The following is a 16,463-nucleotide window of genomic DNA, read 5'->3' on the forward strand; positions in this document are numbered from 1 at the left end:
GGTCCGGGGCAGCGGGGCTGGGTGTGGGGGCGGTGCGGGTGGGGGCACAGCGCCGGCACCCCCCCCCCCGCGGCCGTCCCGGCGGTGATGGGTGGTGCGGGATAAGGGGGGGGGGCGGGAACCGATGGAGGCTCGAGGTTTTGCGGGGGGGGGGGGGGATGCTCGGCAGGGAGCCCCTGAAGCAGCGCAGGGAGCCCGAGCCGCGGCACCAGCAGGGCGGTGACTCGCCCACCCGGGGGTACCGGGGGCTGCAAACCGTGCGCGCCTCGCACCCGGGGGGGGGGGGGGGGGCGGTGGAGCTCCCGCTGCCAGCAGCCCCACGGCGGCTGCAGGCCTCCATCTCGGGGGTCCCGGCCTCCAGCACGGGGATCTTGCCCTCCCACGGCGCGGGGGGGTCTCCCCGTGCCCCATTTCCCCCCCCTCCCCCCCCCCCCCCCAAGCACGCCGTGTGCGCCCCGTCCAGCCGCGCCGGGGAGGGATGGGGGGGGGGGGGGGGCGCTGCCCGTCCAGCTGTGCAGCCCTGACTGACGGCCTCGGCGTCCAATGGGGGGGCTCGGAGGGGCCGGGGGGGGGGGGGGGGGGCCATTGGCTGCGGGGGGGAGGAGGAGCCGGGACTTGAAGTTGGAGTGAGGGCTCCAGCGGCGCCCAGCGCTCCGCTCGCCGCCCGCCCGAGCATCCTCGGCGGCTGCACCCCCGGGGGCCGATGGTGGGGCGCGGGGGGGGCCGCCGGAGCCCTTAGGGAGCCTCCCCCGGGGGTCAGCCCCGGCTACTGGAAGGGGAGAAGGGGTAGGGGGGGGTTTGGGGGGGAGGGGGCAAAGCTCGCCGCCTCTCCTCCCGCGGCTCGGGCCCCCCCGGAGGCACGGCGAGGAGGAGCTACGGAGACCGCAGCCGGCAGGGCAGGGCGAGGGGGGCGGCCCGGGCCCGGCCCCGGCTCCCCCGGCCATGCAGCCCCGCCGCTGAAGCCCCCCGGCCCCGGCATGGGCTCCCCCCTTTAGGCTTCCCCCCCCCACCCCCGGCTTTCCCCGGCTCCCCCCGGGGGTCGCGGCCGGAGGATGGACGAGGCTGGAGAGCGAGCGGCCGACGAGGAGCCGGAGCCGGGCAGAGCCAAGACTTTCATCCGCCTCAACGACCTGTCCGGGGCCGGGGGTCGCCAGGGGCAGGGGGCCGGGGCCGGGGCCGGGGCCGGGGCCGGGGGGGGGGGCAGCGGCGGCGGCGACTCGGAGGCGGAGGCGCTGCCCTACCCGGCGCTGGCCCCCGTCGTCTTCTTCTACCTGAGCCAGGAGAGCCGGCCGCGGAGCTGGTGCCTCCGGCTGGTCTGTAACCCGTATCCTTTGCAGGTGCCGGCGGCGAGGTAAGCCAGCACCCCCCCCCCCCTTTTCGCCCGCACCCCCTTCCCCCCCCCCCCCCCCCCCCCGGGCTTTGGAGTTGGGAGAAGGACCCGGCTCGCCCCCTCCCCGGTGCCCTCTCGGGAAGTTTTCTGGGTTGTTGCAGGGGGCTCGGTTCGCCCCGTCCCGCTTGGGGGGTCCCCTCCGCCGTGCCCCCCCCCCCCCTCCCCAGGCTCCCCCAGGCCCCGCCGGGGATGGGGAACGGGGGCAGGGGCAGCGGGAGCCCCGTCCTCTAGCTCCTCGCCTGCTCTCCCCGGCACGCCGAGGGACCCCAAACCCCAGCCTCCCCCCCCCCCCCCTGCAGAGCCCTCCTTCCTCCCTGACCCCGTTTCTCACCCGTTTTAGGCTACCCGGTCCCTTCCCTGAGGGTTTTAAGGAAGCCGGGGGTGGGGGAGGCGGTGGTGCAGGGGGGATGGAGGGGGGCTGGTTTGCTGCTCGCCTGCGGGGTCCCTAAATAATTCACGGCGTGTGGGGCTGGCTGGAGGGCCCGCTATCCCCAAACCCTCCCGGGCTGCCATGGCCCAGGGGATGCTCCTGGCTTGGAGGGGTCCAGGCAAGGCGGGGAGTGGGGTCCCATGGGGTGCCCATCGGCTGAGGGCTGCTCCCCGCCGGGTCCCGGGGTGAGCCGTGACCCCACAGAAGCTCCTGGTCTCCTCCAAACTCCCCGTCTGCTCTGCACAGGTTCCGTGTCCAAGCCGCTTTAGTCAAGTTTAAGCTCTCAAAAGAGAGGGGGGAAAAAAAAAAAGACAATAGAAAAGCCACTTCTTGCTGCAGTCTTGGTGCCTTTAAAGCCTCCCTTGGAGTTGAGTCGCAACCAGCACACGGTTCCTCGCATCGCAAGTGGTTTGCCGTCCCTGAACTCCAGCTCCGCGTATTATCTGCAGAAACAAAAAATCCTACGAGGAATAAAAGCAGGCGATGTGGCTTCCAGCAGGGGATGGTGCCTGCGAGCAGCCTGTGCCCGGGTGAGCGGGACGTTCCTGGGGCCGCGCTCCCTGCACAAAAGCCAGCCGAGCACGGGCGGGCAGAAACCCCACATCTGGAGTGGGAGAGGCTGTGCGGTAGCAGGGAGGACATGTTACATGGCACGGAGGGCCAGCATGTGCTGAGCGAGAGCTCCCAGTTCGTGTGAACTGGGAGTAAATCCGTCGGGGCTGAGGTCAGCGTGCCCGGGTGAGGGTCTGCGGGAGCTGTGGATATTGTTTTAATTAAGCTTTGGCAATAATTCATCTGATAAACAGTCTGCCTTCTTTCCTAAAATGTCCCCCAGGAGGGGAAAAAAGGCAAGATTTCTCTTCCCAGTCATGAATGCTCCCTGCAGTTCCCCCGCAAATCTCTCTCACACCAGCCAAGCAATCCACAGCTGCGTTTATTTGAGCATCTTAGGAAATCTCAAAACTTTGTGAAGCGTTCTGCTTTGGGGAGGAATATTAGCTGCAAGTCCGGGTGCTCTCATTGCCTTCCGTGGATAACGCAATTTACGACAGCTGATTTATAGACATTTTTTCAAACCCCCACCTCTCCCTGGTGGTGTTGTTTTGAAGCAGGTGTCGACACCTGAACATTTTCAGTTGGTTTGGGTAAAATCCCCTCCACCCCGCTCCCTCCAGCAATGGCTCGAAATGCGTCTTGTCCTCCGTGGCTACGAGCGGGTTCGCTCTCATCCCTGGGAGAGGAGCGTTATCGTCAAAGCCTCCCCTGGGCACCTGCAAGCCCTGCTGTGTGCAGGGCCGAGTGCTGGGCACAGCCCCAGGGGCTGGCGTTTTCCTCCTCTCTGCTTCCTCACCTGCTTCCGACAGGGGAATCGAACTGCTGGGAGCCTTGGGAACGATGCTGCAGGGCTGCGGGTCAGGTGGCTGTGAGCAGCTAGTTGTTTTCTCGGTCGCTGACCCACAACTGGGGGAGTTTATTTAGAAAAAGAAAGGAAAAAGTGGTCTTTAACCAGATTAACCAGAGTGGTCTTGCTCGTGGGTTTGGCTCTCTGCAGCCCGAGCCCTTTGCTTTTTTATATGTTGCACTTTTATTTTTATTTTGCTTATCGTGGTGGGCCAGAAAAGTGAAAAAGTGACTCTTCCTGCACTGTAATCTCCTAGGAATCGTGCCCTGGTGCCACAAACCTATAATCGCATCCTCGAAAGTCCTTGCTGCCACCAGCTGCTCGGAGAGGAGTGACAGTGCTCAGCCACGTGGCTGTCAGGAGCCTGCCCTGCCCGCTGCCTTTGGCAGCCGACAGAGGGGCTCTCGAGGGCTTTTTCTGTGCTCTCATCTCGTTTTTACCTCTCCCCGGGTGAGGCTGACTGTGTGGATATCCATCTCCTTGTCTGCCTGCTCCCTGATGTCCCTCTGCCCTCTGTGGTGGTCCCTGTGGGCAGGATGGGTGCTGCGGGTGTTGGCAGTGGGTGCTCGAGGTGCTGCTGCACCCAGAGCCCTCTCGCTGCCCCGGGAAGGGCAGCTGGTGTCCCCAGGGCTGGCCGTGTCCCTGGGGCTTGTCACATCCCAGTGCCACTGGGACACTGCTCTCCATCCCTCCAGGCAGGTTGCGTGACCGTGATGGCCGAGGCAGGGCGAAGGTTGATGTGCTGGGTGTCAGCGAGGATGCCAGGTCCTGTCAAGACGATTTGTCAGGCTCTTCTACCCTGTTCCAGCTCAAAGCATCCTCTGCTTTAAGGATGTCTCTCCCTTGGTCTGGAGCGGGGATGGGGGAACCTGTGCTGGGCTCTCGTTCTGCTCCCTTAGGGCTAGAAGGAGGTCGTGGGGTTTGTCCTGATCCAGAAATTGAATACTCCAGGGCCTGAAACGTTGGGTTTTTAACCTTAAAACTCTCAGTCCTGCAAAGCTCTCCTTCCCCTCCACCCCATTGTGGTCTTTGAAGGGAAGCCTGGTTGGGGCCAGGCCCCCAAAGGGGAGGGAGGCGATGGGATGTGCCGCGGGGTCACCGCGCTGGGCCCGCGGGCACCGGGGCTGGGGAAGGCTGGGCTGGCGTGCAGAGAGGAACGGGTGTCCCCGGGGGTAAGGAGGAGGGAAGCTGGTTACTTGACTTTCCCTTATAAAATAAAAGCACCACGAAGGCTGGGAGGATGAAAGGCTGCAGCGGGGTCTGGGCCAGGCTGCTCCTCCGATCAGAGGCAAGAAACGAGGCTGCGGCTCGAGAGCTGCGCGCTGATTGAAGAGCAGGGATGGAGAAAGCGGGGAGGATGCTACTGCGTGGCGTTCAGAGCTCTGAATAGGAAAACACCAGTGTAACTGGAAGGCCTGTGATCTCTGTCGTGGTGCTCCAACCTGCCTCTTCCCCGCGCGGTGGCTGCGTGCGGAACCGGAGAGCAGTGCACTGGGAGCGGGTTTGGTTGTACGGAGGTGCTGCTCCGCAGGATGCCTGGCACAGCCCTGTCTCGTCCTCCTGGGGCAGAGCTCACGGCCTCTGGACCCCGGCTTTTAAATCTCTTTTATGGCTGAGGGTTGTGTGGGGCTGGCTGGCGCTGAGCCCCCCGCTCCATGCCCACGTCCGTGTGTCCAACGTGCCGGAGTGGAGATCCTGCGTGGTGGGATGGGGCGTGAGCCCACCGACCTCTGCCGTGGTTTGGGCTTCCCCAACCGGGTGTGCTCTGTGCCATGGGGGCACACGAGGTCCTTGTCCCCTCCTCGGGCTGGGTGCCGCTTGGAGGGCTCAGCTGTAGCACGGTTAAAAATGGTTGATTTTTTATCAAAAGGGTGTGTTTTGAGGGGGGGGCGTGTTAGTGTTCTTTGAACGCTGGTATGTTTGCGAAGCACATCACTTTTGGATGTAATGAACCGAGGTACTTTGTTTTGGGAAGTTGCAACTGAAAGATTTATTTTTTTGTTGTTTTGTTTTGTTTAAAAACCCACCAAGGACTAATTCGGTGGCTTCACCTGACCCGTGCTGAGTCCTGGCACTCGCTTCTCTCCCGCAGGCACTGGGTCACCGGCGAGTGCCTCCTGCTCACGGGGGATGCAGAAGCCTCATTCCCTGCAGCTCATGGGGGATCGGGGGCTGGGGGGGTCCCCATGTCCCCTCCCTGCCTGTGAGGACACGGAGAGCTTGGGATGGGGCACAGCTGGCTGGGGATGGGCCGCTCTGCCTCCCATGCAGCGATATCAGGAGAAAAAGCAGGACCCGCTGCCTTCTAGCAAGGGCAGCACGAGCGTGGTGTCTTTTTTTTTTTTTTCCCTTTTATTCCCCCTTTCCCAAGGGACAAATAGCTGCGAAGCCTCTTCCCCGCTGCTCAGAGCCCTGCGGGAGTGAATTTGGGCTCGGCGCAGCGGCTGGCATCCCCCTCGCTGCTGCCTCCCGAGCGAAACCAGGAGCTGCTCGATCCTAATCTCGGTAACGCACCGATCCCAATCCTAACGCACCGCCGCTCGGTGGGGATCTCTGGATCCATCCAGTGCCGGGAGCCGCCGCTCCCTCCGTTCGCTGCTCCGTGTGTGTGTTTTTTAAGGGAGATTCTCTTCGGCGAATTCCCTCTCCCAAGGCTGTTGTGTCACATCTGGAAGTTTGTGTAGGAGTTTATCCAAGCGCTGGAGCACGGGGCAGCTTTTTCTCATTTAAAAATCATAGGCTGGCATTTTGAGCCGGGCTGGGGGGGGAGGGCTGCGGGAGCCGTCTGCCAAAAAGGAGACTGGAGCAGAGGAATTGTAATGACTTCCAGAAGTTTTCTTTTCTTTCTTCCTTTCTTTCTCTCCCTCCCTCTCGGCGTGCAGACAAAGGGCTGAGCCCATGCTGGTTATGTCATCCCAGCCCGGGGACCCGGCTTCCCCCGGGGGACGGGGGCTGCTGCGGCTCCGAGCCCCCCCGGCAGGAAATCCACAAGGAGGATTCCTGCGAGAAGCAGCGAGGACGCCGCCAGCCTGCCTTTAATTTGGGGAGGGGGCAGCTCGCCCCAGCCACCTGCATCTCCTGGGGCTTGGACAGGAGGGGGCCAGACCCCCGGGCACCTCTCATCGCCGGGTCCCCCCCTGTGCTGGTGACACCTCTCGGCCGCTCGCTGCCCTTGAGTCCATCGCCTTTTGTGCTCCCCCCCGGTTTGGTAGCACTGGGTGGTGTTGGAGTCGTTCTAGAAATGCCCAGGATTTTATGATGCATACAAAATTTTCTGCTTTCTTCTCCCCCACCCCCGTGCACCCCCTGCAGATGTTTTGGCACCGGGCTGAAAAAATGCCTCTCTCCAATTTTTCCTTTAAACTCCGCTTCGCTCTTTTTTAAATTTCCTTGCAGAAAAGATCAGGTTTTTGTTTGCCTGGGCTTCTCAAACCCAGGTCTCTCTTAGCCCTCCATTTTTACTGTATTTTGCTGGGAGGGAGAGAGAAAAACCTCTGGCCCAAAGGAGCCCCCACCCTGGCTTTGTGTGCGGATCCTGCAGTCGCTTTCCCTTGCGGGAGGCGCTGGGCAGCCTCAGCCCCCGTCCCGTGCGCGGGGACCCGGGGAAGGAGCATCCGCGGCCGGGCTGGGAGGGCTTTGAAGCCTTGCTGTGGTTTGGAGGGCTTGAAATTTTCTAGTTAATTAGGAGGCCTGAGTGTTTCTGGGTTTGTTCCGGGGCCAGACCGTGGCTTTTTCTTCCCCTGGCGGAGGCTGCGGAGCGCCTTGGCTTTCCGCTGAGCGACCTAGATGGGAAATTTTTTCCCTTCGGTTGGTGATGCACGCGGAGGTTTCCCCCAACCTGGCTTGGCTGCGCTCGCGAGCCTCGGCCTCTCAGCCAGGAATCCGGCCTGGCGCTAAGAAAAAAAAAAAAAAGGAGGAAATTCTCATGGTTTTATATAACCGAGTGAGTAACAATTGATCGTGCTTTGGGATGCTTTCACATCTGCTTCCTACCAAAGCCTCGGCAAAGAGGCTTTGAGCGGATGGAAAAAAAAAAAGCACATTTTTCACCCTGACTATTTTGCCGAGAGAAAGTTTCGGGCTCGCTCTCTGCCCACAGTGTTGAAGGGTGGCGTGGTGCTGGTTGCTGCCCCGCCGCAAGCGGGGCTGTGGGGACACACACACATGGGCACGGCGCGGGGACACGGCCACCAAACGTCCCAGGGTCACCCTGCAGCCACAAGCGGATGGGGCTCGGCTTGGCCCCGGCGTCTGGAGCGTGGTTTTGTTGGAATTTTTCATGTGCCTCCCAGGAGGAAGGGCTGGAGGTGGTTTGGGGGGTCCATTTGTTGCTCTCGCCCTCCTTGTTTCTCCCTCTGCTGGGATGTGTGCCCTGGGCATGAGGGCAGGGATGGGGGCGCCCCCCTGGGGGGCTGTACAAAATCAAACCCAAATGCTGAAGCCCATCGGGCAGGTGATGGGAGAGAGCTGGGAACTTGGCAGGGACGAGCTCAGAAAGAAAAGGGGATTTATGTGCTGTAATCCACACTCCAGCCCCACACTCGCAGGGTTCCAGTAGCAAAGCAGCCTTAGACTTCTCTCTCATTTGGGTCTCTTCCAAGAGATTTTCCCCTGGTGCATCCTCCGAACCCATCTCGGGATGCTCCTGACATGTGTCTGGGGCTGGAGGGGGCTTCACCCATCCGTGCAGCCCTGGGCTTTGTGCCCCCCTGGGCTTCAGATCTGACACAGGCCGGGTTTGGAGCTTCTCCTGCCTGGTACTGACGGTCTCCGAGGGGCTGGTGGCCACAGCAGCAGCCCAAGGCATAGCCCTCCCCTGCCCAGATGGCGGATAGGACTTGTTAATGATTTGTTAATTCAATTAGGAAGCAATCGTTAACCCCTTGCAAGGATGCAGCTCCCTTCTGCAGGGCAGGGCTCGCCCCCATGCCTGTGGCTCCGTGTGCCAAAACATTTATTTGGCGTTAAGCTGACAGCCATGCTATGCAAATGGAGGCTTGTTTTTAGCACTGGGCTGAGACCGGGCTCAGGAGGATCCTGGGGGGAACATCTTGGCTCCCTCCCCACCCCAGGGGCCGTAGGAAGCAAATGTTCCCTTTGCTGAGCCCTGAATGAGGCTTTGAAATGCATTCGATGCGCTGTGCTGTAACCAGCCTCCCCTTCAGCCTTATCCACTCATAGCATGTAAAACCCTCGTCTGGTCGGGCTGGTGGCACCTGGCACGGCGGTGCAGGTGTGGGGTGTCTTGGTTTTGGGGGCGTCCTGATTTTTGGGAGCCTTCCTCTCCTGGCAGGCTGGCTGCAGCAACGCTACCTTAACTGGGGAGAAGAGAAAGCCCGGTAAGAATGATGAATAACGGGGCCCTCGTGCTCCGCTGAATTAATGCTTATTTGGGCAGGCAGGGAGGAGAGGAATTAAATTAATATCTGACTTGTAACTGCTACTGTATGTGGTTATTGACTTATCTGGCTTTGGAGGAACATAAATATGTCTCAGGATATGCCCCTGAGACCGTAATCTGCTGGGGTCACGGCGCAGGTCTGTCTCTGATGCTCCTTTAGAGACTCGTCGTGACTTCTGAGGTCACAACTCCTAATTCCTCTGACAGAGGACCCAGCCGCTCGCAGATGTGAACGTGTTTGCGCTGCACCATGAGTGAATGTCATAAATCTGGAAGGCCTGCACCTCGCATAAATCGCATTTCTGTCTGACCCCACGGACTGCTCGGGGCTGGGGGCGGCTTGGGCTCGGGGGAGCAAGCGGCGTGGGCGAAGCCCTTTGGCGCTGGGGCCGCCCGGATCGCAGTTGCAGCCCCTTTCCTTGTGCTCCCAACCATTCCCTGAGCTTTTACCCGCTTTGAGCAGTTGTTGGTGGGCTGGGGATGCCTTGGTGAGGTAGGCTGGGGGTCTCGGCCAGCCCTGCTGCCCTAGCCAAGGGGCCACAAACCCACGGATCTGTGGAGAGGAGCAAGGGCTTCCCTGTGCGCTGTGGGTGCTCTGGTTTGGATATCCCAGGGGGTGTAACACCAAACCCCGGCGTGCTGTGGGTGCTGGGGTGGGCACTGCTGCCCCCTCCCCATGTGCACAAGGAAGGGGAGGGGGCATTTCCTTCTCCCAGCTGCTCGCCCCGTCCTGCAGGGATGTGTCGCTTCGGAAACCTCCCCCTCTGATGGTATCGCTGTGGTGGTGGCACCTGGGAGGATGCTCCTGCTCTATCCCGCCACCCCAGCCTCTATGGAGCAGTGCATCCCATCCTGTCCCCCTCCCTGTGTCCCCAGGCTCTGCCTCCCCACGCCACCCCAGCCACCAGCGCAGCTCCCTTGGGAGCCCCATGGCGAGGAGCTGGGGCTGGCCTGGGGAATCCTGCCTGGTACCAGGCTGGAAACCAGCTGAGGAGCCCAGCACCAGCATGGGCACCCATGGCAGGGCTGGGGATGCTGCCCTCCCTCGTCTCAGTAAATGGGATTTGTCTCCTCCAGCAGCGGACATTCAAATGTCACAGCTGGGCTCTGCGCTTAGCTTTTTGCTCTGTTTTGTTCTCTCCTTTCTCGTAGCCCCATGGAGCTGGGTTGTCTCCTCTCCAGAAGCTCGGGGGGCCGGGCAAGTCGCAGTCAAGCTGCGAATCCGGCGGTGAATCCCCTTAGCGACAAAAGGATGCTCCGAAAACGTGGCTCTGTGCCTCCTCCCCTCCCCAAAGCCCTCCTTTTACCTTCCCAACACCTTGACTTCCCACCTCGCAGTTTTACTATTGCCTTGGTTTCCCGTTGGGGGCAGGCTGGAGGTTGGGGTGTGTGTGTGTGTGTGATGAATCTATTCAAGGAGTTGTGATCTCTGCATTTCATTTTGCAGTTCAGCTGGAAAGATCTCGTTTCCAAATACACCCACACACAGGCACGGCGAGAGAAAGCAGGCGAGGGAGCTGCTCAGGGGGATGGGGCGGCCGCGGGGACCGCGCCAAGGAGGGGACCGGGGCGGGCAGGGCTCGGTGCCAGGCAAGGAGCAGCCCCGAGGCTTTCCCTGCGTTCGGTGAATCCTATTTGGAGTGATTTTTAGGCTTTATTTAGGGACTGGAGGTGCTACCCTGCACCCCGAGGCTGCACCTCGAGGCGATGCAGGTGCTGGGCTGTGCCTGTGGGTGGCCGGCTGCCCTGCTGCTGAGCAAAGGGGGAGTGGGGGCATCCAGAGAGAGGGGTTCTGGGGACAAAGGTCTTGCTCTGGGCATGGAGAGCCAAAACTGTGCCCGGGATTGGTCTGGGGAGCCGGGGCGGGTGTGGGACCCCGCGGTGTGCAGGCACGTGAGCGTGTACGTACCCACTGCACACGGAGCAGGGCACGGCAGCATGGAAGGAATGCAGAGGTGCAGAGAGGAGTCGTGAAACTCCTCTTCCAGTGACCTTCAGGCCCAAGCCACCTTGTTCCCAAAGCTCAGCCAGTGCCGCAGTAACCCGGCTGTAAGTCCCCGTCTGTGCCCTCTGTCCAGCACCATCCTGACCAGCCCAGGTCCTGCCTCTGGCTCTGGGCTGCGCGGGGAGCTGCTGGAGGGGTGGGCGTCATCCAAGGAGGGCTGGGATTAGCAGAAAGCATGAGGATCTTCATTCTGGTGGCACCTTGGTGTGCACAAAATAGGGTGCCTGTGTCCCCCCTACCCCTGGGTCTGTGTCCAGCAGGGCCGGTGGCAGCAGCCACCCCGTGCTCGTGCACCGTGCTCGGCCCCCACGTGCCGCATCCTCCTGCCGAGGCTTCTGCGTGATTTTTTCCATCCGTCCGGAGCAGCTGAGCTCATACAACAATATTCCCCGAGCCAACACTGCTCCTTTTTGAAGTCCCTTGTTTTGGTATCCCTCAAACTTCGCCTTCCCAGGCACGAAACACAACACCCTCGGCACCGCCGCCTTCCCCTTAGCACCACGGCTCTGGTCATCCCCTGCGCCTCGCCGGGGCCACCGTGCGAAACCACTGCCCTGTCCCCACAGGGTCACCCGCACCACAAATTTTAAGTGGTGGGGAAATGGGGTTGTTCTGGACACCGCAGCCTGCGGTGTTTGTCTTAGCGGGGCGCCGGGGATGCCAGGGCAGTGAGTTATCCCGCTCTGCGGTCACGGTGGAAGTCAGGGCAGGAGGGAGCGGGGAGGATGTGGCAGCGAGGAGCGATGGTGAGACGCTCCCAGACACCGCTCGTGGCCGTGAGTTGGGTTTTGCTGGGGTTTTGCTCTATTATTTGTATTTTATTTTATTTTTTTTTTCTGTCGCTCGCCGCTGGCTGCACTGGCTGAGAGGTGAAGCCTGTGGGATAAGCAGCGGAGGTTCCGGGAAATATTTTGCCTCGCTCGTGGTGTTGGGTTTTGTGTTGCTCCTCTGGCAGCGGATGAAGGCGGCGGAGCGCAGGCAGCTTGGCGCGGGGCTGTTGTTCCTCAGCTCCGCCTGGCCACGAGCGGCGAGAGAAAACACCAGCGAGCCGCCTGCCTCTCCGGGGCCAATTTGAACTTTTCTCTCTCTTTTTTTCCCCCTTTTTCTTCAAGCCAGGACCTTGCCGAGGGGCTGGCATTCCCAGGCAGAGCCCGCATCCATGGTGGTGTGCTGCCAGCCCTCTCCGGGCTGGGGCTTTTCTGGGATTTGCCTTTCCCACTGATTCTCTTTCCATGGCTTTCGCCCCTCAGCTGGCTCTCGTGCCTGCCGCTGGGCACGGGGCAACCACGGCTGAAGGCAGACACTGGTGAGGCAAGGATGCGAACTGCTGCTCGTGGCCTCCTGGGTGTTCTCGCTGATTAAAATCTTAAATTCTGCCATTTTTGACAAGATTTGGGTTTTCTGCGCTGAGCCGCAGAGTCTCTATGGCAACAGCTAGAGGCAACTTTCCTCCCGAACCCGTTTTATTTTGCAGAGGGGGAGAGGACGGGTGCGGGCACGTGCCCTGAGAACTGTTTGAACCCCCCAGCAACTGGGGCAGGGAGGGGGAAGAGGGGCAGCCCTTGGTCACGGGGAAATGCAGAATTGCATCAACCAAGGGACGCAGCGAGCTGTGCCCCTGCTGCCCCCCCGCCCCTCGTGTATTTTCCTGGCTGTAGGGGAGAGCACTGCCACGTCCACCCTGCTGTCCGTCCGTCTGTTCCGGGGCCACTTTGGGGTTTTTTGCTCGGGTTTGCTGTGCCCTGAGGAACAAAGCGAGGTGGTGGCAATGTTCGGAGACGTGATTAAAACCCTAACCGTTCAGGAAAAGCCTCGCGGAACGGAATGGAAAGGGAGCCAGCTGGGCTAGATTGAAACTTAATAGGTTTTTGGAGTAATTTTGAGAGTCCTATACTGGAGGTCTTTCTAGAAAGATACTATACAACTTAATAACATGTTATATTCCTATATATTATATTTAAATCATCCTATAGTATTGTGTAGGAGGAATCTAATTTTCCACTACAGGGTAATATACCTTCCTATAGGTTTTTGCTTGTGGGTTTTTTGTCCAAGGGAGTTAAATAAAAAAATTATATCCTTCCTAGAAAACCTAACGAGATGACGAGAAAATAATACCTTTAATTTATTTAATAAAGCATGTAAGTATTTTTCCTGGGGGTTTATATGGCCACATTAAAAAAAAAAAAACTCACTCTGAGCTTGTCGAGAAGTGGTTTGTGAGCGGATGGAGAGGGGTCCTGGGGCCATCGGACCAGTCCCCGGGGGTTTATTGCCAGGAATAATGTCCCTGGAAGCAAAGAGCGGGTCCCCCATTGCCTGGGGGGTCCTGCATGGGGCGGCAGGGGTCTCACCACGTTGTGGATTATATCCTTGGGGTGCAGGAGGTGCTTGTGTTTATCCTGAGGTGCTGTGGGGGATGTGTTTCTGCCTGGTGATGCCGGGTTTGGGGCCGGAGCCGTCTCCAAAGCGGTGCTGCGCTAAGGGGAGGGCTGCATCCATGGGCTCGCCTTGCTCCCTGGGTTTTGGGGCCTCCATCAATTGCACCGTGGCCAACAAACCCCCGTTGCTGTGCGCCCTGCTTGGGTAGGGGGAGGCTCCCCAGGGGCTGCGCTGTGGGGCCGGGCTCCTCCATTCCACCGGGCAGCCGCCCATCACCGCGGCCTCGGGGGACCTGGGGCCCCGCCGGGCACCTAGCGCCTCGGTGGCCTCCCGCAGAGAGGCTCGGGGGAAGCCGGTGGCCCTGGTCCTTGGAGGTCCCCAGAGGACAAGCGCCTTTTAATAGCCATGGCAACTAATAAGCCCCGCGTGGTGACATCCCGCCGTCGCCTTGGTGACGGGCCGCACATCACATAGCAACATGTGCCTCACGTACCCATGGAAACGGGAGGGTTTTTAGCATCGCCCCGGTACGTCTCCGCTTGGGGAAGGTGCCGGGGTTTATCCCCAGGTGACCCCGCTGCGGGCAGGGCCGGCCCCGGGGGCTGCGTGGCCGAAATCCCAAACGGGAATTGGGATGGCGAGGAGACCCCCAGCACGGGGAGGGAGCGGGGTTTGGTGGGGACCAGGCAGGAGCACGATGCTCAGGGGTTTGTCATAAGGGCAGCAGGTCTGGGGGGGAAATTATTAGAGTTAATCATCTGATGGGCTCGCTGGATGGGGGAAAATAATAAAAGGTGCTCTGGGATGGAGGCTGGAAACCTGCCTTGCTGCGGGCAAAGCTGCGTCACAGCGGGATTTTCAGAGGCTGGTTTTCCCCAAGGTCACCTCCTCCTCCTCAGGCTCCCCCCTTGGGTTTTTCCCGGTGGGATGCAGAGGCTGGGTAGTGCTGCTCCTCTGTGGGCAGCGCAAATCCCTGGGAGGTTTGTGGCCCCGACATGTGGCTGGGTGGGATGGGGCTGCGCGACCCCACGGTGGGGCAGGTGCTGGGTGCAGCACTCGCACCACGGTGCTTCACATTGAGCATTTTTCCTGAGATTTGCCACTAACAAGCTGGAAAATTTAGGAGCTGGTTCGTTTGTAGCTGCTGAAGTGCTTCTTGCAAGCACATGCAGCCCTTCTTTCCCTGTTTTTACAGACTTGCCATTACAACCACATTGCACGGGCACTTGGGGAGAGCAAAAGAGCCGGTGGCCATGGCCCAGGGCCGGTGTGCAGGTGGCTCTGCGGGGTGGTTGGGGCTGCCCCTGCAGATTTGTGGGTCCATCCCCCTCAGGAACTTGGTGCTGTCATGGACAGGCTTTAAAAATGCTGGAAATCTGCACCAAGAGCTCTGCTGGCCCCTGAGGCTGGCAGCAGGGCCACTTCGGCGCTTGCGATGTGCTTCTGCCCACCCGTCAAGGCTCTGGGGGCTGCTGGTCCGTGCTGGTTGGAAATCCCTTCCCTTGCCCCCCAGATCTCACCGAATATCTCACCCCGTGCCCCAGGGGCGGTTGGACACCAAATGGTTTGGTGTTCAGAATAAAATCAGTTGGGAAGCCACGACCAATGGCCAGAGGAAGGAGCGCCACGGTGTCCCGGGACCGTGCCATCCCCGAGGAACCCCCTTGTGCGGCTGGGCTGCTGGCTCTGGGGTCCACACACCCCATCTCATCTCCCGCAGCAGGAGTGTTGGCATTGCTGGGGCTCGGGGGGCTGCCCTGGGGGGTGTCCGTGCCGCTGGCCTTGTCCAGGTCTGAGGTCTGGTGGAGAAGCTGCTGCCCGTACCCGCAGCCGTGGGTCTGCCTGCAGGTTCGCTCCTCCCAGCGTGCTGCGGGTGCTGCAGCACGTCATTTGTGCATTTGACAAATCTTTGCATTTATTTCCCCCCCCCCCAACTTGGGGAGCGCAGCCAGCCTCTCCCCGGCCCTGCCCTAATGAATCAGCTCGTGATTCCCAGTGTGTTTTTGGCACCGGGCTGGAAATCCCAGGGCTCCGTTCAACCAGCAGCCAGCCAGTAAGAATAAAAAAAAAAATAAAAATAGGGAAGGAGGGGGGTAAAACTCAACCGCTGGGCTTCTCACCATGACTAGGATGTGGTGCTTTGGGGGATGCACCCCAGCCTTGGTCATCAGTGTGGTGTGCAGGACCCCGGAGGAGCCGGGTTGGGGTCCCCACGAGCTCGTCCAGCCCAGCTGCGGGGCTCGGGGGTAACGGAGGCAGCACTGGCCGCAAAGGAGGGCTGCAGCCAGCTCGGCGAGGCTTAATTAAATGTGAAATCCTGGCTGTTGTCTCCTGGGCTTTGGCTTGGGATGCCGTGGGTAGGAAATCACTAGAAGGAAATAATGAGAATTAGAGCAACTTCAAGGGCTGCTGCGTTCCCAGCTGGCACGAGGCAAGCAAAGCGTGGGGCAGCAGAGCCGCGGTGCAGCGGGACGCGGCCGTGGTTCTCCTTGGGGGTATGTGGGGCATGGATGGGGTCGTGTCCGGGGCTGTGGGACAGCTTTTTGGGGAGGCTGTGCCACCCCTCATCGCTCCAGCTGTGTGCTGCCCGGAGCTGGGACTCGCTCGGGGTGGGAGCTGGCTGGCCCCGATCCCCCCGACACTCAGTGACCGAGCCTGGCAGCACGCATCTCCTGCAGTAGGTGTCCTTTATTATTATTATTTTTTTTGTGTCTCCTTTTCTTTAGAGGCGTGCTCATTAGGGCTGCAAAGAGCCTTACTGTAAATTGGATACAAATGTACAGTTAACACCGAGTCTCCCCAAGGCCAGTGTAGGTATTCTGGTATTTAACGGAGACGAGGGGAGAGATCCAGGGAAAAAAAAAAAAAAAAAGAAAAAAAAAGGAAAAGTGGCTCTAATTGAGGCCGGTATTTGAACAGTGAAGACCAATTAATGCTCCTGAATCAATAGGGCTGCGTGACTGAACTAATACATCCCTGCTGAGGGTTTGGGAGCACGCAGCTCCTGGGATGCTTTTGCCTGGAGCCCGCCTGGGGCGAGCTGTGGCCCTGCAGGGATTGGGGGGTTTGCAGAGCTCTCGGGGTCTGCAGCCCTGAAGGGCTGCGGAGGCTGCTCGTACAGAGGGCAGATTAGATGATTTGCCCCCAGAAGTGCAGGAAAAGTGATGGGAGGCAGGATTTTTGTGCTGGCAACCCTGGGCATCATCGGGAGACGAGCCCTGCCCCAGGCTGCCCGTGGCTCGCCCCGGTGCCCTTCCCCTCCCTGCTGCTCCTCCCAGCCCCTCGCTCCCTTTCCAGGTTAGAAATCCAGGACGCTCCCGGATGCGCTGGAGGAAGGTGGGGGAAAGGGAGCCAAACCTGGCGGGCTCGGGAGGTTATTTCTGGCTGGGCTCGGTGCCGCGCTCGCTACCTTTCGCTGCCTTCTTCCCACCTCCCACGGCCCCGCTGCAGCTG

The 16,463-nt window shown here is 60.4% G+C and overlaps 1 protein-coding gene across 1 annotated transcript in view; it reads left to right on the forward strand.

The window, feature by feature from the left end:
• The first annotated feature begins 1,052 nt into the window (after positions 1-1,052).
• The window catches only part of CACNA1G (calcium voltage-gated channel subunit alpha1 G), a 129,418-nt gene continuing 114,007 nt past the window's right edge, over positions 1,053-16,463 (forward strand). The window contains exon 1 of the mRNA XM_050714371.1: positions 1,053-1,324. Coding sequence (XP_050570328.1) covers positions 1,053-1,324 — 272 coding nt within the window. The remainder of the gene's footprint in view (positions 1,325-16,463) is intronic.

Source organism: Cygnus atratus, chromosome 18, assembly GCF_013377495.2.
Source record: "Cygnus atratus isolate AKBS03 ecotype Queensland, Australia chromosome 18, CAtr_DNAZoo_HiC_assembly, whole genome shotgun sequence".
NCBI lineage: Eukaryota > Metazoa > Chordata > Aves > Anseriformes > Anatidae > Cygnus > Cygnus atratus.